General features: G+C 37.0%; 1 protein-coding gene across 2 annotated transcripts in view; it reads left to right on the top strand.

The window, feature by feature from the left end:
• The window catches only part of FBXL5 (F-box and leucine rich repeat protein 5), a 47,420-nt gene extending 26,028 nt beyond the window's left edge, over window positions 1-21,392 (top strand). For both annotated transcript variants that reach the window (XM_045881456.3, XM_045881457.3), the window contains exons 9-11: window positions 733-1,458; window positions 13,808-13,956; window positions 20,598-21,392. In XM_045881456.3, the coding sequence (XP_045737412.1) occupies window positions 733-1,458; window positions 13,808-13,956; window positions 20,598-20,674 (952 nt within the window). In that variant the 3' untranslated portion in view covers window positions 20,675-21,392. The remainder of the gene's footprint in view (window positions 1-732; window positions 1,459-13,807; window positions 13,957-20,597) is intronic.
• Window positions 21,393-21,612: the final 220 nt, after the last annotated feature.

Genomic DNA, 21,612 nt, shown 5'->3' with positions numbered 1-21,612 from the left:
TGTCCATAGGGTCCAGCTGATCCAGAAATTCAATTTGCATCATCCTGTCATCTTTATAATCCTGTTACTGTGTCTAGACCTTTGAGCCTTGCTGGGCAGTCAGTGTAGATTGGCACTATATGTTTTTAAGAAGTTTCCAATTTCATCTGGGCTCCAAATGCCATTTGGCAAAGCTTTCTCTTACATTCTTCATATTCTGGAACTGTAACACTTTCCTCAAGCTACAGTCTTCACAAGTTTTATTTCCTTAGATGCCATCACTTTCCTTCTTATTCTACCTCACCCTTCTCTTTCCCACCCTAGCATTTATATCAGCATCTCTCTTCCTGTTTCAGAGGGAGAGGTGTACCTTTCTCTAGCTATGGCCAATTCTCTCCCAGTTCCTAGACTTTGTTTCTTCTGGATCTTCCTCCTTTAATCATTAGTTATTCTTTCTTTGGTGTTTGTACAGCCTTTCCTCCTGGTTACTTTTTGGAATAATAAGTGAAGTCTCTCCCTTCTGTACCTTTCTCCTCTCCTGCCCTTCTGTTAGGTTAGCAATACTCTTAGACCCTAATTACTCGTACTGTCTTTTCCTATCCCTAGCATCTAAAATGGTGCCTCACAGTAGATATTCAGTAAATATTTGATTATATTAGATTTTAAATCTTCTAGTTTCTCTCTACTCACAGTCAAATGCTTTTGAAGATTTTAACAATATCCACTGATAGTCTTATTATTTCTTAATTATAGTTGGTCTTGGCTTGGTTGCTGTCAGAGTCTTCGGCATCTTGATCTGTCTGGATGTGAAAAAATCACAGATGCGGCTCTAGAGAAGATCTCTAGAGCCCTTGGAATTCTGACATCTCATCAGAGTGGCCTTTTAAAAACTTCTACGAGCAAAATTACTTCGACTACATGGAAGAATAAAGACATTACAATGCAGTCCACCAAGCCGTATGCTTGTTTGCACGATTTAACTAACAAAGGTATTGGAGAAGAAATGGATAATGAACACCCCTGGACTAAGCCTGTTTCTTCTGACAGTTTCACTTCTCCGTATGTGTGGATGTTAGATGCTGAAGATTTGGCTGATATTGAAGATGCTGTAGAATGGAGACATAGAAATGTTGAAAGTCTTTGTGTAATGGAAACAGCATCCAACTTTAGTTGTTCCTCCGCTGGTTGTTACAGTAAAGATATTGTTGGACTAAGGACTAGTGTCTGTTGGCAACAGCATTGTGCTTCTCCAGCCTTTGCATATTGTGGTCATTCGTTTTGTTGTACAGGAACAGCTCTAAGAACTATGTCAGCACTCCCAGAGTCTTCTGCATTGTGTAAAAAAGCAGCAAGGACTAGATTGCTTAGAGGAAAAGACTTAATTTACTCTGGGAGTGAAAAATCTGATCAAGAGACTGGACGTGTACTTCTCTTTCTCAGTCTGTCTGGATGTTATCAGATTACAGACCATGGTCTCAGGTAAGTAATCAGTTGCAGAATATTAAGAAATGGACATGCTTACATTCTCAAATGGAATATGAAAATTTCAGTCTAAGTCATTCCTGCTAGCTGATTTGTTTAACCGAAAGAGTTAACCAGAATCTGTCTTAGTTCAAAGCATTAGAACAATATAACTTGAGCTTGAAGTTTCATTTCAGTCCATTTAAATTCTTTGTGATATACAGAAGAACATTAAGAGTTTATTTTGTTTTTTTTTAAAAGAATTTTTGTTTATTTTTCAGAGAGAGAGAGTGCGTGTGTGCACATAAGATGGGGAAGGGCAGAGGGAGAAGCAGACTCCCCGCTGAGCAGGGAGCCCATGCGGGGCTTGATTCCAGGACCCTGGGATCCTGACCTGAGCCGGAGGCAAACACTTAACCAATTGAGCCACCCAGGCGCCCAGAACATTGAGTTTAATCAATACTTAGCAAATGCCTCCAAATTTTCTAAGGTGCTTTACTGGGTGAAAAGAAAAATGAGATGATAGTTTTTCCCTCAAGGGCTTGTAACAGAGAAGAAAATAATGTATACCATATTCTGTTGCTGTGTATTTTTTTTGTACACTCTATAAGGGATGTCGAGTAAAGATTCTGTGGGGATCAAAGGAGAGAGAGAGGGAGACAGACCTTTCATTCAATTGTAGTAAATGATGAGGAAATTTAATGAGGAAGGGTGCCTGTCTGGGTCAGTCAACAGAGCATCTGACTCTTGATCTCAGGGTTGTGAGTTCAAGCCCCACGTTGGACATGGAAGGGGAGCGCCTACTTAAAAAAAAAAAAGGAAAAAAATTAAGAAATGACACTGAATTGAATCTTGAGGAAAAACGAAGGATTTTGATAGGTGGCAGTTGGAGCAGACACCATTCATTCCAAGCAGTGGGGAATACGTGAGCACACCATACACGCAGTAGTAAAGCGCTGTTGTAGTTGCTTTTATTGTTATTTTGTTGTACGGCTGTTCTCAGCATTAATAATGTGCAAGAATTATTTCACTATCTTTGATAGGAACTTTTGGAAATTGTTTATGTGTTTTCTCTTTTACCCTGTAATAGACTTGAATTTTATTAAGGTTCTTTAATAATGGGGTGCTAGACATGTTAAACAGTGAAAATTCATCCAAATAAAGCCTAATACTCTTCTTTTCTCAGAGGTATGATCTTTAGCAGATTAAGTTGGACTCAATAGGGAATGCCTAGAGACTTGGTATTCCAGTTTGGTTGTAGTGAAGGATACGTACTGGGCGTGGTTGGATATAAGTTTATAAAAGTAGGTTGGTGATATATAAGTGGAAGGCGGAAAAGCAGAAAAATAGTATTTTTTGAGTAGCTTTCTGTATTCTTTCTTTAAGGAGCGAGGTCCTTAAAAAAATACGTATTTCAAATGTACCCCATATGGTTTAATAATTTACAAAAATGTTGTTTTCAGTTAAAACTTCTATAAATAAAAATCCTATTTTAAATTTATAGGAAAGTTAGCAGAAAAAGGGATCTTTGTAAAGGTTTTTGAAAAGAAAATAATTCTATACTAATTTATTGGCATTAATACTAGAATTTGGCCTACTAAAGGGGTGCAGAATTACATTTATTTCATCATTTAGGATTTTCTTTAACTTAAATGAGTCATGGTTTTATATTGGGGATTTTTGGAAACTGTAGAATGTCTGCAGAGTAATTTAGTGCCATTATATAGCCTTAAGTTTTTACAAAAAGCGCTGTTGAGTTGTATTGGAATTGAATAGCCAGAGTTTAGAGTTTTTGGTCTTTGAGCATGAGCTGCTTGTACTGCCTTTTTAAGTTATGAAGAGACTACATGGGAGAAGTTCTGTATTTTACTTTGTTTTTTTTTTGTCATTAGAATCTTTAGTAGATTAAATTGATCTCTTTCTTCCTAGAGCAAGGAAGGGTGGAGGTGAAACATTCATTAGTCCAGAGAGGTATCTCTTCTCAGCAGCTAGATTCTAGTTCATGTTTTATAGGACCCACTTAGAGCTCTGTTAGGTTATGTGTTCTTATGCAAAATCTTGGAGAAAATACCATGGTTCACTCACTTTGGGGCCAGACAGACTTGGTGTAGGTTGATACTGTTTTCTTTTTCTACATAACTGTCTTTGTCTAAAATACTTAATCTGAGCCTTATATAAAATGAATAGATGACACATAGTAGATTTTCAGTAAGTAGTAGCCGCTGTGTAATGATGTTAGTTATCTTTGACATGAGCCTTTGGAAATTGACTACATATTTATATTGTAAGAAGACAGTATATAATACACATAACATACAAAATACGTGTTAATTGACTGTTTATGTTATGGGTAAGGCTTCTAGTCAGTAGTAGGCTACTAGCAGTTAAGTGTTTGGGAGTCAGAAGTTACACTCAGATTTTCTCTTGCATGAGGTGGGGATTGTTGATGTGCTTACCTCCGAGTTGTTCAAGGGTCAACTGTAGATTTGAGTATTACCAGACTTCTTTAATAATCGGATGTCAGATATGTTATAATGAAGAATTTATCCAGCACAAAACCTAATACTTCCCTGCCATTATAAAAGATACTTAATATGAGATTATTACAAAAATCTTCCAGAAGTCGTGTACAAGAATGTTTTCCCCTGAGGTAACTGCTGTTACTATGGTTTGGCTGCTGTGCATCATTCCCTTAATTTTCTTTTTGTTCAAACTAAGGTGCATAGATTGTAGTTAAAGCAATAGAAAGTAAAAGACAACCATATTCTCATTCCTTTTTAAACTTTTTTATTATATTTTTATATTATATTCCTGATATGGTTTAAGTTGTTTTTGAATGTAAATTGGTTTTAAAGTAAAAGGAATCTTTTTTTTTTTTTTAATTTTTTTTTTAAAGATTTTATTTATTTATTTGACAGAGAGAGACACAGCGAGAGAGGGAACACAAGCAGAGGGAGGGGGAGAGGGAGAAGCAGGCTTCCCACCGAGCAGGGAGCCTGATGCAGGGCTCCATCCCAGGACCCTGAGATCATGACCTGAGCCGAAGGCAGACGCTTAACGACTGAGCCACCCAGGCGCCCCAAAAAGGAATCTTTGGTTCAGTTTAAAACCTAATAATTCATTTTCCAATACCATTATCTTTTTCATTACCACTATACGTTATTAAAACTTACTTGTGACTCCATTCAGTTGCATTTTTTCTTTTTCTTTTTTTTCAGTTTTAAGTAATCTCTACACCCAATGTGAGACTCAAACTCACAACCCTGAGATCAAGACTTGCATGCTCTTCTGACTGAGCCAGCCAGGCGCCCCTCAGTTGCATTTTCTTTTTTTTTTTTTTTTAATTTTTAATTTTTTTAAGTTTAAAATTTTTTTTTTACTTTTAATGTTGTGGTGAGTTTTTTTGGGAGGGGGTACAAAAAGGTGATTTTATTAAAGTATGGGGACAGGACCCGTGAGCAGAAAAAGCTGCTGCCACTTTTATTGTTTCTTAAGTAGGCTCCATACCCATCCTGAAGTCCAATGTGTAGGGCCCAAACTCAGTACCCTGAGATTCAAGACCTGAGCTGAAGTGGAGTCAGGCACTCAACCAACTGAGCCACCCACGTGCCCCCAGTTGCATTTTCAACATGACCAGTTTTACTGTTCAAAGAATGAAGTAACACAACCTTTTGTAACATTTCAGAGCTGCAGTGATATCTGAGCAAGTGGCAGTTTTCCTGTTTTCTTAGTTTTGTTGGGATATTTTTATTTTTTTAAATTTTTTTATTTTTTGGGGGGATATTTTTAAATAAGCCAAAATTTATTAAAAATTCTGTATAATTAAAAATCGATTTCAAAGGGAGTCAGAATTTTGATTAATATAATTAAGAGGTGGGTGCCTGGGTGGCTCAGTCGTTAAGCGTCTGCCTTCGGCTCAGGTCATGATCCCAGGATCCTGGGATCGAGTCCCACATCGGGCTCCCTGCTCGGCGGGAAGCCTGCTTCTCCCTCCCCCACTCCCCCTGCTTGTGTTCCCTCTCTCGCTGTGTCTCTCTCTGTCAAATAAATAAATAAAATCTTTAAAATATATATATATATATATATATATAATTAAGAGGTATCTTCTATTTGCTTTTAGTGAAAAAGGATTTAGAAACTTCTTAGGTTTGGAAAATGCTAGGAGGGGGGCATATTTCATCTAAAAGCAGAATTATAGAGGGGATGCGTTGGTGGGGTTGGGGGAACTGGGTGATGGACATTAAGGAGGGCACATGATATAATGAGCACTGGGTATTATATAAGATGAATTACTGAACTCTACATCTGAAACTAATAATACATTATATGTTAATTAATTGAATTTAAATAAATGCAAAAAAAAGCACAGAATTATAGGGCTTTATTTGAATACAAGTTTCCATCCCCACTTCCCTCTAAGGCAGGAAGTGAATTCCTAAGTGAAATTTGAAAAAAAGCATGAAAGTGATTTTTAGTTGTTATTTCACAGTATGATTTTGGAACTTACTAATTTTGATATTAACCTTAGAAATAACTAAGTAAAAAATTTACTGCTATTGGCAATGGAAATAAGTTACATTTCTGCCTTACGGTTTTGCAACTAGTGGTGAAGAGTTTGTATATGAGATATCCTTGAAATAAACACTTGAGTTTGAATTTTTTTTAAGATTTTTTTTAATTTTTAATTTTTAATTTATTTATTTGAGACAGAGAGAATGAGAGAGAGAGAGCACATGAGAGGGGGGAGGGTCAGAGGCAGAAGCAGGCTCGATGCGGGACTCGATCCAGGGACTCCAGGACCATGACCTGAGCCGAAGGCAGTCGCTCAACCAACTGAGCCACCCAGGCGCCCGAGTTTGAATTTTTTTTAAAGATTTATTTATTTTAGAGAGAGAGAGCACATAGTGGGGTGGGACAGAGGGAGAGGGAGAGAGAGCCTTAAGCAGACTGTACTTACTTAGCATGGAGCCCCATGTGGGGCTTGATCTCACGACCTTGAGATCATGACCTGAGCCAAAACCAAGAGTCAGATGCTTAACCAACTGCACCACCCAGGTGCCCCTGACTGAGTTTGAATTTAAGGAAGAATTAATTTTGATGTTGGGGAACCACACAGGAACTATCTTATCTGATATCATTTGGACTGCTGGCTGACTGAAAAAGTCTCCAGTCTGAGTGCAAATGACCTTTTTAGTCAGGTTTCTTGAAGGAATCTTTCTAAATCATTTAAATATTTATTGAGCACCTACTACATGACTTGCTCTGTTCTAATTGCTAGGGATCTATAAATAAGACAAATTCCCTGTTTTCATAGAGTTTATAATCTAGTGGTAGTAATAGACCGTAAACGTGTAATATCAGACTGTTCTGAAGAAAAGTAAAGTTAGTTTATGGAGTAGAGAATACATAGAATGCTCCTTCATATTTGATAAGCAGGAAAGGCTTTGAAAAGAAGCATTTTTTGAGTAGAGATTGGAATAAAGTTAGTGCATTTTATATGCATTTCTTGGGAAAAAGGCTAAGGAAATAAATGCAAATTTTTTTGCATTTTGCTGAGCCACCCACGTGCCCCAGACCACTTTTTATTGTTATGTTAGTCACCATACAGTACATCATTAGTTTTTGATGTAGTGTTCCGTGATTCATTGTTTGCATATAACACCCAGTGCTCCATGCACTATGTGCCCTCCTTAATACCCATCACTGGGCTAACCAATCCCCCCACCCCCCTCCCCTCTAAAACCCTCAGTTTGTTTCTCTGAGTCCATAGTCTCTCATGGTTTGTCTCCCTCTCCGATTTTCCCCCTTCATTTTTCCCTTCCTTCTCTTAATGTCCTCCATGCTATTCTTTATGTTCCACAAATAAGTGAAACCATATGATAATTGACTTTCTCTGCTTGACTGACTTCACTTAGCATAATCTCCTCCAGTTCCATCCATGTTGATATAAAAGTTGGGTATTCACCCTTTCTGATGGCTGAGTAATATTCCATTGTATATATGGACCACATCTTCTTTATCCATTCATCTGTTGAAGGGCATCATGGCTCTTTCCACAGTTTGGCTATTGCGGACATTGCTGCTATGAACATTGGGGTGCATATGGCCCTTCTTTTCACTACATCTGTGTCTTTGGGGTAAATACCCAGTAGTGCAATTGCTGGGTCATAGGGTAGCTCTATTTTTAATTTTTTGAGGCATCTCCACACTGTTTTCCAAAGTGGCTGTACCAACTTACATTCCCACCAACAGTGTAATAAGAGGGTTCCCCTTTCTCCACAGCCTCTCCAACATTTGTTATTTCTTGCCTTGTCAGTTTTTGCCATTCTAACTGGTGTAAGGTGGTATCTCAGTGTGCTTTTGATTTGAATTTCCCTGATGGCTAATGATGATGAACATTTTTTCATGTGTCTGTTAGTCATTTGTATGTCTTCTTTTGAGAAGTGTCTGTTCATGTCTTCTGCCCATTTTTTGACTTGATTATTTGCTTTTTGGGTGTTGAGTTTGAGAAGTTCTTTATAGATTTTGGATACTAGCCCTTTATCTGATATGTCATTTGCAAATACCTTCTCCCATTCTGTGGGTTGCCTCTTTGTTTTGTTGACTATTTCCTTTGCTGTGCAGAAGCTTTTTATCTTGATGAAGTCCCAAAAGTTCATTTTCACTTTTGTTTCCCTTGCCTTTGGAGACGTGTCTTGAAAGAAGTTGTTGTGGCCGATGTTGAAGAGGTTACTGCCTTTTTGTATTTATTATGTTGGTTTAAAAATTATTTCAATTTTTGGCACCTGCATGGCTCAGTTGGTTAGGCATCGGACTCTTGATCTCAGCTTAGGTCTAGATCTCAGGGTTGTGAGTTCAGGCCCTACACTGGCTCCACACTCAGTGTGGAGCCTTCTTAAAAAAAAATAGTAATAAAAATTATTTTAATTAATCACAATAGTAACTACAACTGGTGTCAGTAGGTTTGAGAACAAATAAAACTCACATGTGCATACAACTTAGTATATGGGAACAGAGGTGCTAATTGGGAGCTTTCAGTCCTTCTGCATTAGTCATTATGTTCTATTTAGGGATGGGGTAGCATGAGTTTTGGCACATTGGTTATATGGGGCTTGTTACAAGAGCATTGACTATAAAAACAGATTGAAAAATCAAGATTTTTTTTTTTTTTAAAGATTTATATTAGAAAGGGTGAGAGAGAGCACAAGCAGCTGGGGAGAGGCAGAGGGAGAGGGAGAAGCAGACTCCCCGCTGAGCAGGGAGCGTGATGAGGGGCTCTATCCCAGGACCCTGGGATCATGACCTGAGCTGAAGGCAAATGTTTAACCCACTGAGCCACCCAGGTGCCCCGAAAATCAATATTTTAAAGTAGATTGAAGCCATAGGGAACAGATAGTGTTATGTGTATAGTCTTAATGCAACATTTTCAGTTTTTCATAGGAATGAAATAAATCTTGGCCATTAACTGATTAAAATTAGCCTCTTATTTAAATTCCCAACCTTCTTTGACCCCCTCACATTGCCATTATTGTTTTGTTATACACTACTGTTTCTCTTCTTGAGCCCAAGGCAACTGCTCTTTTAATTTTTTGTAGGCAGCATATATTGTTAGGTCTTACTTTTTAAAACTCAGTCAGGTATTCCCTGTCATTTAATTGATCTATTTGGGCTATTTACATTTAACATAATTATTGATATGGTTATTTTTATGCCTATCATCTTGCTGTTTGTTTTCCTCTTGTTTTATCTTTTCTTCGTTTTGTCTTTTCCTGCTTCTTTTGGATTTATTTATTTATTTATTTTTTAAAAGATTTTATTTATTTATTTGAGAGAGAGAGAATGAGAGAGAGCATATGAGAGGGGTTAGGATAAGAGGGAGAAGCAGACTCTCCGCCAAGCAGGGAGCCCGATGCGGGACTCGATCCAGGGACTCCAGGATCATGACCTGAGCCGAAGGCAGTCGCTTAACCAACTGAGCCACCCAGGCGCCCTTCTTTTGGATTTATTAAGTACTTTTTAGTATCTTGTTTTATTTCTTTTCTTTTTTTTTTTTAAAGATTTATTTATTTATTTATTTGAGAGAGAGAGAGAGAAACAGCTTGAGAGGGGATAGGATCAGAGGGAGAAGCAGGCTCCCCGCCGAGCTGGGAGCCCGATGTGGGACTCGATCCAGGGACTCCAGGATCATGACCTGAGCCGAAGGCAGTCGCTTAACCAACTGAGCCACCCAGGCGCCCTCTTGTTTTATTTCTTCTGTTGGCTAGTACTTCATGTATTTAGTGTTTGCTCCAGGGTTTGTATGCATTTTTTTTAAAGTCATTGTTTACTAATCCCATCATTGTCATTTATTGGTCTGTTTCTGTTGATTGATTTTTTCCTGATTCTTTGAATGTCTTTGATACCAGATAGTGTGAATTATACATTGTTGAATTCTGGATTTTGTTCTTTTTCTTTAAAGATGACTACTTTTGAATCATTCCCTGCTCTGTAATATTTCTATAACTTGTAAATATTTCTATAACTTTTTTTTTCTTATTGCATGTATTGTCAATACTTTGTTTAATGTTTCTTTCCCTAGTTGAGGGCAGAACCTGTATTTTACTAATCTTGCATTTTACTGTTTAGGCTTGTGCCTGACATACTTGGGCATTGGTGATAAAAGGTAGAAGAGTGATCTTCCTAGGATGCATTTTTTTTACTTGCAATTACTCTTCTATCTAAACCTTTCAGTGAGTTTTGTTGCAGTTTGGTTAGGTCCGAATTCTTGGCCCTTGCTTATTACTTCTGTAGTTGATATATATATATCTTTATATATCTTGTTATCTTCTTAACTCTCTAAATTTTTACCTGGTCATATTCTCACCCCTGCCAAAAAAAAGACAATAAACAGATAAATGTCACAAACACACACCCACCCACAGAGCCATCCTTTCTCTAGCCATACTCCACTATTTTCTCTTCCTTCAAGGTGCCATATTTCTCATCTTTAGACATCTGTATTTGCACTGTCTGTAACATACATTTATTGGCTAACTTCTGTTCGTTTCTGTCACAGTTTAAATGTCCCTTCTTGGGGCTCCTGGGTGGCTCAGTTAAGTGTCTGCCTTCAGCTCAGGTCATGATCCCAGGGTCCTGGGATCGAGCCCGAGAGTCGGCCTCCCTGCTTCATGGGGAGCCTGCTTCTCCCTCTCCCTCTGCCTGCCGCTCCTGCTGCTTGTGCTCTCTCTCACTCTCTGTGTCAAATAAATAAGAAATCTTAAAACAAAACAAAAAACTTCTTATAGGAAACTTTTTTGGACTCCCCTTCTCTCCCCCATCAATACCCTTCTGTATGTTCCCAGGAGACCATCATATGGTATTATAATTGCATATTTATTTTTGATTTGTTTGATTTCCCATTAAGCTCATTGAGGTCAGTGCCTTGCACAAGTGGTTTCTTGAAGTACACTGTGAAAAGAAGTTCTATATTCTATGCAGTCTGTCCTCAGTGTGCTGAAAATTCTTAAATTTTAGGAAATGGAGCAGTCTCTGTGTTGAAGTTAGCTTCTGAGATCTTTCAGACCACTTTTTTTTTCCTTAAGATTTTTTTTTTTTTAAAGATTTTATTTATTTATTCATGAGAGACAGAGAGAAACAGAGGGAGAAGCAGGCTCCCCAGGAGCGGGAAGCCCGATGGGGGGGGGACTCGATCCCAGGACCCTGGGATCACGACCTGAGCCGAAGGCAGACGCTTAACCATCTGAGCCACCCAGGCGCCCTTTCCTTAAGATTTTATTAATTTAGGGGCGCCTGGGTGGCTCAGTCGGTTGAGCATCCAACTCTTGATTTTTGGTTCAGGTCACAATCTCAGGGTCATGAAATCGGGCTCTGCACTCAGCTGGGAGTCTACTTGAGATTTTCTCTCCCTTTGCACCTCCCCCACTCCCACCCTGTTCACACACTCTCTGTCTCAAAGTGAATAGATAAATCTTTAAAAAAAAAGATTTTATTTATTTAGAGTGAGAGAGTGTGTGCACTTGAGTGGGGAGAGGAGCAGGGAGAGGGAGAGAGAGAGAAGAGAATCTCAAGCAAACACCATACTAAGCATGGAGCCCAGTGCTGGGCTCGATTTCATGATGCTGAGATCCTGACCTGAGCTGAAATCAAGAGTCCACTCAACTGACTGAGCCACCCAGGTGCCCAGGACCACTTTTTTTTTTTTTTAAGTAGACTCCATGTCCAGGGTAGAGCCCAGTGAGGGTCTTGAACTCATGGCCCTGAGATTAAGACCTGAGCTGAGATCAAGAGTCGGAGGCTTAGCCAGCTGAGCCACCCACGTGCCCCAGACCACTTTTTAAAGGCTGTTCTATTTCTTATTATGAGGTATTCAGCTTTATAGGAAAAAAAGAATTAACTTTAAACCTTATAATGTCTTCTTTAAAGACCACTGTCTCTAAATGCTGTGGCTCAGTCAAGCCACCGGGGGAGGTTCTGAACTGCCACTGTTGTTAATTAGAAATCTGAAGAGATGGACAAGGAAATTTATGATTTAAAAAAAAAAATTTAAAATCAGTTTAACTAATTTTTCTTTTCAGTCAAAATGTAAGGGGAAGTATGCATTTAAATCTTCCTTGGGACTTGGGGTTTTGATTGTTTTTATTTGTTTTTTTTAAGAATTATTTATTTGAGAGAGAGGGGAGAGAGCGAGCGAGCACAAGCAGAGGGGAGGGACAGAGGGAGAGAGAGAATCCCAAGCAGACTCCCCGCTGAGCCTGGAGCCTGATGCTGGATATGATCCCACAACCCTGAGATCATGACCTGAGCCAAAATCAGGAGTCAGACATTCAACCGACTGAGCTACCCACATGCCCTGATAAGTTGTTTTTAATAGATCAATTTCTTCTTTTAAACATGTAGTTACAAAACTTTAAAATGTCCCCTCCTAGTCTTTGCTAGTCAGCAATCCTTTACGGATTATATAAATATTTCCATAGTTTTTAGATATCAGTTTTACTTAACTTCCTAATTTTCACGTACCTGTACAATCATGTTAATTTTTTTAACTAAACTTACTGTATTGTTAGTCTCTTGACGTCCCTTTTAAGATCGACTGTTCCAGTTTTCACAGTTTTGCTGTTGTAATATTGTATAGAAAATTGATGATCTTAATTTTGTTCTTGATATTTTTCAGCTCTGCCATTGTCATTTTAGCTAACTTCTCATTTTATCTATTTATATTAATGTTTTTATTCTTCTAGGATACACCATTAGGTTTTCATTTTTTACTGACATGTAATTCACTTACCATTAAGTTCATCCTTTTGAAGTATACAAATCAGTGGTTTCAGTAGATTTACAAGGTTGGCAAGCGTCACCACTGATTCAGAAACATTTTCATCATACCATAAGGAAACCCTCTACTCTTTAGCAGTTACTCCTCATTCCTCTTTGCCCCCAGCCCCTGGCAACTACCAGTCTGCTTTCTGTCTCTATGCCTATTCTGCCTATTTTGGATATTTCATCTAAATAGAATCATACAATATGTGGCCTTTTGTGTCTGGCTTTTTTCACGTAGCATATGTTTTCAAGTTAATCCATGTGGTAGCATGTATCAGTACTTTATGGCTGTTTAATGCTTATTTATCCACTCATTTTAATTAATTGAAATTTGGGTTGTTTCCACTTTTGGCTATTATGAATGAAGCTGCAATGAGTATTTGTTTGCAAGTTATCATGTGAACATATGTTTTCAGTTCTCTTGGGTGTACACCTAGGAGAGGATGTGTTGGATCATATGCTAGCTCTAACTCTGAGGAACTGACAAAACTAGTCAGTAATTTTCTTGATAATTTTCACTTAGACAACCTGTAGGAGAATGATTACAATTCCAAGATTCAGTACTTCTAAGGATTGAGTTGCTGTAATTTCTTTTTCTTTTTTTTTAAAGATTTTATTTATTTATTTGAGAGAGAGAGAATGAGAGACAGAGAGCATGAGAGGGAGGAGGGTCAGAGGGAGAAGCAGACTCCCTGCCGAGCAGGGAGCCCGATGCGGAACTCGATCTCGGGACTCCAGGATCATGACCTGAGCCGAAGGCAGTCGCTTAACCAACTGAGCCACCCAGGCGCCCCGAGTTGCTGTAATTTCTTACAAAGAGAAATTTTATAGACTTGTTTATTGAATGTCCTTAGGAGAAATGTAGGAAGTTTTTCTCAGTTAAATGTATTGCTGCCTAAGGATGAGGTGAGTTGCCATGTTTCATAGGAATTCTTGAATTTTCTCATTACCAAATTGACAGATTTGTTAATAGTGGTCCAGTGGGCCATAGGAATACATAAATTTTCATAGCTCAGTATATTCTAATTGTTGGATTGCTTCTCTTGCACAGGGTTTTGACTCTGGGAGGAGGGCTGCCTTGTTTGGAGCGCCTTAATCTCTCTGGTTGTCTGGCTGTAACTGGTGCAGGCCTACAGGATTTGGTTTCGGCATGTCCTTCTCTAAACGATGAATACTTTTACTACTGTGACAACATTAACGGTAATGCCTTTTCATAACGAGATGACTTGAAGGAATGGATTTAAAAATTTTTGACAGTTTTCTTTATTCTTAGGGTTTCTATTTAATTGTCTAGCTAATTACCGAACTTTTTCACTTTCAGAGGTGATTCTTTACATTTGATAAAATTTAAAAATCATGTATGTTTTCATTAATTAGCTTCTGTAAAGGTAAGTTTTTCTTTCAGATAGGTATTTCAAATATATATTCCAGATTTTTGAGATATGTAATAGTTTAATAAATTCTAAAATGGCAAGTTGTGAAAATACTAAAGTTCTTTTTTTTTTTTAAGATTTTATTTATTTGTTTGAGAGCGAGAGAAGGAGCAGCAGAGAGGGTCAGAGGGAGAGTGAGAAGCAGACTCCCCACTGAGCAGGGAGCCTGACGTGGGACTCAGTCCCAGGACCCTGAGATCATGACCTGAGCCGAAGGCAGCTGCTTAACCAACTTAACCAACTGAGCCACCCAGGGACCCCTAGAAATACTAAAATTCTTACAAAATTTTGGGAAATTCTTCTAGAGTGTATATAGCATTCATTAACAATTTAGCAGTATTGATGTTCTAGGTACACCAGTTTCTTAGGGATGATGACTCAGTTTTCTTGTAACACAACTTTAAAAAAAAATGCAGTTGAGAAGGGAGGACTTTGGTAATGTGAACTTATTGGGGATCCTGGGTCTGGTTTCAAATCAGTTTCATGGAAGATTGAGGGGGATGGGTGTGTAGTACTGGGGAAGAGGCTGAGATGCTTTAGACATGACTAAAATTCCTACAGTATTTTGGAGATTGATTCCTGAACTTACTTATAACAATCATTGGATAAGTATTTATTGATTGTTTTGTTCTTAAACCTATCCCTACCCTGCAGTGGGCTTGTTGCATATGTTTTTTCAAGGTACATTCAGTACCCTTTTGGGCTTTTGATAGTCCTGGTAGAGACTGAAGTTTCTAGAAGCACAAAAAGCTTCTCAGTTATTAGTAAGCAAATCAATCCCCTGTATTTATAACTGGAGAAACATTTACATCGTTCAGATTCTACTATGCACCTGTCTTTTTACACCATATACTGTTTTCTTTGAAAGCCTAAGTTATCTTAAGATGACAAGAAGATCACCTGAGTTTCTCTCAGGGAGAACAATTGAAAGGAACCAAGGCTGGAGGAATGGTCTCTTTAATGACATACCTGTAGGCAGAGAAGTTAACAAATTGCTATTTCTGGGAGATTAATTTTCCTTAAATACATATAAAGAGACAGGAGATCGCAGCTCTTTTATTTCCGGCATCACACTGGTGACGCAGGAGATGACCTCCCTTGTTCTTGAAGTTGCAATACTAAGTAGGAGCATTTCTTTGCTCTCTCTTGCCTTCAGCATATAACCCAGGAATGGTGAAATGAGTGTCATTTTAGTTGCAACCTGCTAAGCATACAAAAACTTAAAGTTTGATTGCTTCCACAAACCATTTACTGCTTTGGTAGATGCAGTAAATTTGTGATGGGAGATTTTTTTAATGTACAGTTATGTCATTGTAGGTGCAATGTTGTACTTCCTAATTCCTAAGGCTTCTAGGACATATTATAAAAAGTAACTAGTAAGCAATTATTTTTATAAGAAAAACATCTTATTTGTATGTTGCACTTGAATTGTCTACAGTTGATTTCAGCATAGGTTATGCTTGTGGGAATATCACAACTGAATTTGTTAGATTTGTTTTTGGGTATATAGATGTTACAGGGTAGGGGAGATCGGATTTCAGTTCATTTTTATGATCTGCCTACTTGTTTTGCTTGTGTAATTTTGAAAACTTCTTGAAATAATTTAGGTGATGGGATAAAGTTAAATACCTAATCTTTTGCATTTTGTTAGGATGTTAGAATTCGTTCCATCTTAACTGGTTTTGAATATATAAATATTAAAGTGTTCAAAGGAGCTGCTACATTCCTTTTGTTGAATGTGATTTTTTCCTTGATAAATGAGTGGTAATTTTCAATAAATGAATTTTAATGAAGATATCTGACTTCTTTGAAAGATTTGAAAGGAAATTGACAGCGCTTGTATAATCCAATATTAAGTCTCCTTTTACAGCTTCTTAAAACGTGATTTTGGGGAAATGGAAATCCTTTAAAGTTTATAGGGTGACTTGTCATATTAACTTATATTCCAGAGTTCCAGCCAGTTGCTCTTAAAGCAATGCTCTGATGGCACTTTTTCCTTAAAAGGACATATGGACAACCTAGAAAGTGTTAGAATAAAGTTGCATTGTATCCAGTTTTGCAAGATGACACGACTGATCCAGTATCTTTTACTACAGCTCAGTTTGTACAATAAATATTTAATGACTGCTTATGGGGCCCCCTTTTTATTTTTATTTTTTCTGAAAGTAGTTAATATGTTTTATACATGGTCTTAGAATAATAGGGAGCATGGGTGACAAACTATATTTTAAATATTTGGGTAACATTTAACTAAAAATGTATTTGTCAAAAAAAAACTTAGTATAGTTAGCTACTAGATTACTAACTAAAAGAAGTAAATACTGATAAACAATATTCATTAACTAAATAATGAGTGATAAGTAAAGCAGAATGACCTGTTTCCTAAGCACTAGTAGAGAAGTTAGTATCAGATATTCAAATAATATCTACTGTGAGCAAGATACTGTACTAAGCACTGATTAAAAAAATGCCAGTTTTGTTCTTCTGAATGTTTCCTCGTGACATTTAAATTTGTGATTTGATTGATAAAGTTAAGATTTAAACATAAAAGAAAGCTTCTTTGCCATAACATTTAAAAGCTTCTTCGTTATTTAAGAAGTGTTAAATGGAATTGCATAGTTTTGGAGCTCTGAAGAACACTTGAACAATGATAGCAAATAAATTTTTGTACTGATTTGCATTTCAATGTCTGTATAATTTATGAATTAAGATAGATTAGCTCATAGTTCTGGAGGTGACACAGTCTCAGATGATTTGCTCTCTTATGTTTCTAATTTAAGTTAAAGAGGAATTAAAGGTAAGTGAAGGTAAGTGCAGATATACAGCATAAATAATATACTTAAAATCCAGGAAAAACAAGTCAATCAAAAATAAAAATTTGGGAAAATAACTATAGTTAACATTATAGCCCTTTTTATCTAATATTTAAAAAATGCTTTCTTACAAATTTATTTCTTTACCGTGCATTTAAAAATTTTATTTAACGATTATGCCCAATTTTGTTTTCCTGTTTTCTTTATTATTCTTTAACGTAATTTAGCCCTCAGCCCTCATGTATTACAACCATTTGAATTTTCTGTTCTGTATTGAGATAGACATTTGCTGGTGATGAGTCAAATATTTAAAGGGAAGGGCCTTTTGAGTTGTCAGTGTCTATGAAAGCACAGCTGTCTGCTTGAGATACTTGGCAAAATAACATAAGAGATATCTTAGTCGTGTTTCTGTCTAATGCTGCCTCACTTTTCTGTTGTCCATTTATTCCCTTTTCTGAACAGTCCTTCTATGATGCCTAAGATGTTAACATTGCTTACAGTTTTCATGCTTTTGGAAATTGTTGTTCTCTACTGTTTTCTACATTATGAGACTAACCTAAGTTAGAAACAGTGGTTGTCTTCACTTTTGCTTTGCCCCTGGCCTTTAATAGTATAAAATCTCCTACTTTCATGACTATTAGGTTCAGACACCTGGTCTATAAATTGACCTTAGGATGGGATTGTAGTTTTAAGATAGTATCATAGTTACTGTTTAAGTCCTCATAGGCTTCTCTAGATAGATCATACTTTCTGATTTGAAATACCCTTTTCACTCTATACTTAAAACTCAGACATTCTAGTGCATATTTGAAGGAGGGGGCACATTTTATATCAGTGTGAGTGAGGAATTTGTTTTGTGATGTTAATAAGGAGATGCTGACAGATAAGCAGGATTGGGTTACTTTCAACCTAATATGGGACACATAATTTTATTCTTGCATTTTTCTTCCCCTGTGATCCCTATTACCATCCTTTAGACTTTGAGATCAAAGAGTGGCCAGGGTGGACCTGAGGTTGCTGAGCCTGTCTTTTGGGGAGGATGGTGACTAGCTGTGTATATTTGGGAAGCTAGGAATCTCTAGAGTAGTTTCCTTGGTCCTGTTGGCTCCTTTGAGGCTCCCTTATATTTCCTGCCTTAAAATTAGTAGCATACTTCACTTGCATTGCTTTCAGCCATCACTTAGGACTTTTCCCAGGTCATTGTTGAATTCAGTGTAAAGTTTCTTCCTTTTCTGTCTTTTAAAAAATAGGAATATAGAAATTTTTAAATATCTTAAGGGAGTTTTAGTTGGAAAATTGTCTAAAGTCTCCATGTCTCTTTGCTCTTATTGCTCCCTTTTTAAAAATTGGAGTAGGATTACATACTGAGAAACAGATTTTTGCAAAATCCACCAGTTCAAGCATTTCATCCCAGGGACTGACTGTCAACAGGGCAGTGGTGGCGAGGCAGGGGATTGGGTCTTGAAGAGAGGCACTAGGTGATCATCAGGCAGAGCAGGAACCAGCGTTTAAGGGGTGCAGAAAGACAAGCTCAGAAGAGGTGGCATGGAGGGTTAAGTAGTGTGTAAGGAACAAGCTGAAAATATGTTCAGAAGGAAAGCCTGGTCAAAGGTTGACAGTGGAAGAGTTTCAAACTACAGGTTTCCTTATCAGGACATTTTTGTTTTGTTTTGGTTTTAAAGATTTTATTTATTTGACAGAGACACAGCGAGAGAGGGAACACAAGCAGGGGGAGCGGGAGAGGGAGAGGGAGAAGAATACTCACCGCTGAGCAGGGAGCCTGATGCACGGCTCTATCCCAGGACCCTGGGATCATGACCTGAGCCAAAGGCAGATGCTTAACAACTGAGCCACCCAGGCGCCCCTGTCAGGACATTTCTAATAAATATGATACGTACTAGGACATTTTACTTTGATTTTGGTTAAGATGACTAACCTTGAGTCTTATTTTAAGGGAAATTAATAACAAATTACTTTGTGAATTTTTTAAATATTTGGCATTCAACTTTTCATTTTTAAGATAGAACAGGTTTTAATTTTGATTAAATAAAAATGGGCTTTTGGTAATTTAATTTTATATTTGAAATATTTTAAACTTTTTGTTATGGAAAATTTTAAACATGTAAACATGGAATAATGTAATGAAGCCTCATGTATTATTTGCTTTGGCAGTTATAAAAGCATGGTCCGTCTTCCATTGCCCACTCCCATACCTGCTCCCCATATCCCAGGCATCATCACATCTATTTTAAAATTAAACATACATTTTTGAACATAAATGAAGTCCTAACCAATTGCAGTCCCACATATGCTTGTAAAGTTCATTAGTTTCTTTTCTTACTTAAAGATATATTATCATTTCTTTATTGAAATACATGAACATTATACTTCATGGATTGTATATCCTAAGAAGTCTGCCCTTAGTGTTTTGTGTGTGCTCTTTCAGGAATACAAGGGAAGATTCTGGGAAATAAGTGTTTTGTGTATTTTATTGCAAGTTGCCATTTCCTTATGTTGGTATTAGCACAAATGCCTTCTTTTGCAGCGGACTGCTACTTTAAAAAACAAAACAAAGCTTATTTAAAATAGTTTCTGAGTTAAACTAGATATCAATCAGAGTACTATGAGTTTTGAGTTATAATCCATTTGACGTCTATAAAATGACACTTCATGTACTTTTTGTATGGGATCCTTACATATTACACATGCAAGGATTTTGGTTCTGTTTGATGAATAAGAACGAATTAACTGCTCTTTGTTTCTTCATGGTGCAGACACACTGAAAGGCTTCGGTATAGTTAAAACATCCTTTTGCACATTTGCCTGCCTTTATGAAAACTGTGATTCATTCAAAAAACTTAATGTTTGCTTATGTGCCATGATATCGCTTCTTTGATAATCCTAATTCTCAGTTGTGTTCCCTAATGGATCTTGTATGTAGTGTCTGGGCAGCATAATGTGAATGGGATAAAATGTCAGTTACTCCACAGTGTTGCATTCTTGTTTTGTAAATGAGTCATAATTTTTATTATGTCTTAGGTATGTTTATTTAGCTAATCATTCATTATATACTTAATTCTGGAAGATAATTTCACTTAACCCTAGCCGTTTATTTTGGCTGCAGCTGTTAAATAAAGATATGGAAATCATGTTCAGTCTATGTCTATATAGTTTATTTAAGTTTCGACTGTAATGTTTTTATAATTGCTCAATACTGGGTTCTTTAGCTGATCTACGGAGGGGGCTGTTTTTGTCTTAATTATATTTCTAGGAAGGATGTTCTGAGTATAAGAAATCTGTTGTTAAGTTAGCTGGACAGGCTTGCTTCTGTGGGTTATCTTTTTGTCTTAGATTTTTATTTTGTAAGATTGTTGCCAAAAAATTATTTCTTTCCCTTCTTGTTTCATTTAGCTTTTGGACCGGTTAAAGTAGAGCTGCTGTTGGCTGTATTTGTGTCTAATTTTTTATACACTCACTGGGACATTTTACTTCTATGTTATAAATGTATTGCTAGTAAAAAAAAGTCAAATGTCTTAGCTCTTTCATGTGATCGCGAAGAAATTTCCTCCTTTCACACTTTTCTGTTTTTACACAGGTCCTCATGCCGATACCGCCAGCGGATGCCAGAATTTGCAGTGTGGTTTTCGAGCCTGCTGCCGCTCTGGCGAATGACCCTTGACTCCTGACCTTTGTCTACTTCATTTAGCTGAGCAGGCTTCCTTTCATGCACTTTACTTATAGCACATTTCTTGTGTTAACCATCCCTTCTTGATTGTTTTGGCCCCATTTCTTACAGCCTCAGAAATCTTTATTTACCAGTCAGTTGTACAGTGTTGTTTCTCTTGCAAATCATCTTTTTGTTTTAGAAAGGGATTAGATCTTTTCATAAGGGTGAGAACAATTTTAGCAGTTTTCTTTTAAATGGAATGCTTTGAAAAGAATGTCACTAATGCCATGCCATTTAAAGTATTTTTTAGATTAATTTGAGTTTTAAAGTCAATGGGGTTATTGGTTCTCTTTATATATAAACACTGTACCAAGCTTTGCAGATCTTTTCAAACATACATTTTTGAAGTTTTATTTTCAAAGATTGCACATTTTGAAAACCAGTCTTTTTTCCATAATGTTTCCTTTGTTTGAACAGTTATCAGAGGGCCAATTCAAACATACCCACATATAAGATTCTTTAGGATAATAGAATAAATTGGCTTCTTGGTGTTAGCTCAGTGAGCTAGCAAAGTACCAATGTATTTGTATTTGCTTTCTTCAGATATTCCTGGTTCCTACCACTGTCCCTAAATTGTCAAATTTGGGAGGGATTTTTTAAAAATTCCACAATCATTTGAACAAATGTATCAATAAAATCTACTTTGAGGACTTTACCAAATAATTTTTTTGGTGTTTTGATTTCATTAGAAATCTCAATTCAGGTTTATGTTAGTGTAAAATAGGTCTAAATATTTTCTTTAGAGCTCCCGTGAAATCATGATCCTGGCAATTTAGACAGATACCTAATTTTGTTGAGCTGAATTGTCTTTTTTGAGATTAATTGTGCAGTAGTCAGAATTTGAATGTGTATGCCTGTCTTCATTGCTGTGTGAAGAGACAGT

The sequence above is a fragment of the Mirounga angustirostris genome, unplaced genomic scaffold (assembly GCF_029215605.1).
Source record: "Mirounga angustirostris isolate CCGP_5_RB_7025 unplaced genomic scaffold, mMirAng1.0.hap1 SCAF_2, whole genome shotgun sequence".
Taxonomy (NCBI): domain Eukaryota; kingdom Metazoa; phylum Chordata; class Mammalia; order Carnivora; family Phocidae; genus Mirounga; species Mirounga angustirostris.
This window is presented reverse-complemented; position numbering and strand designations above follow the sequence as displayed.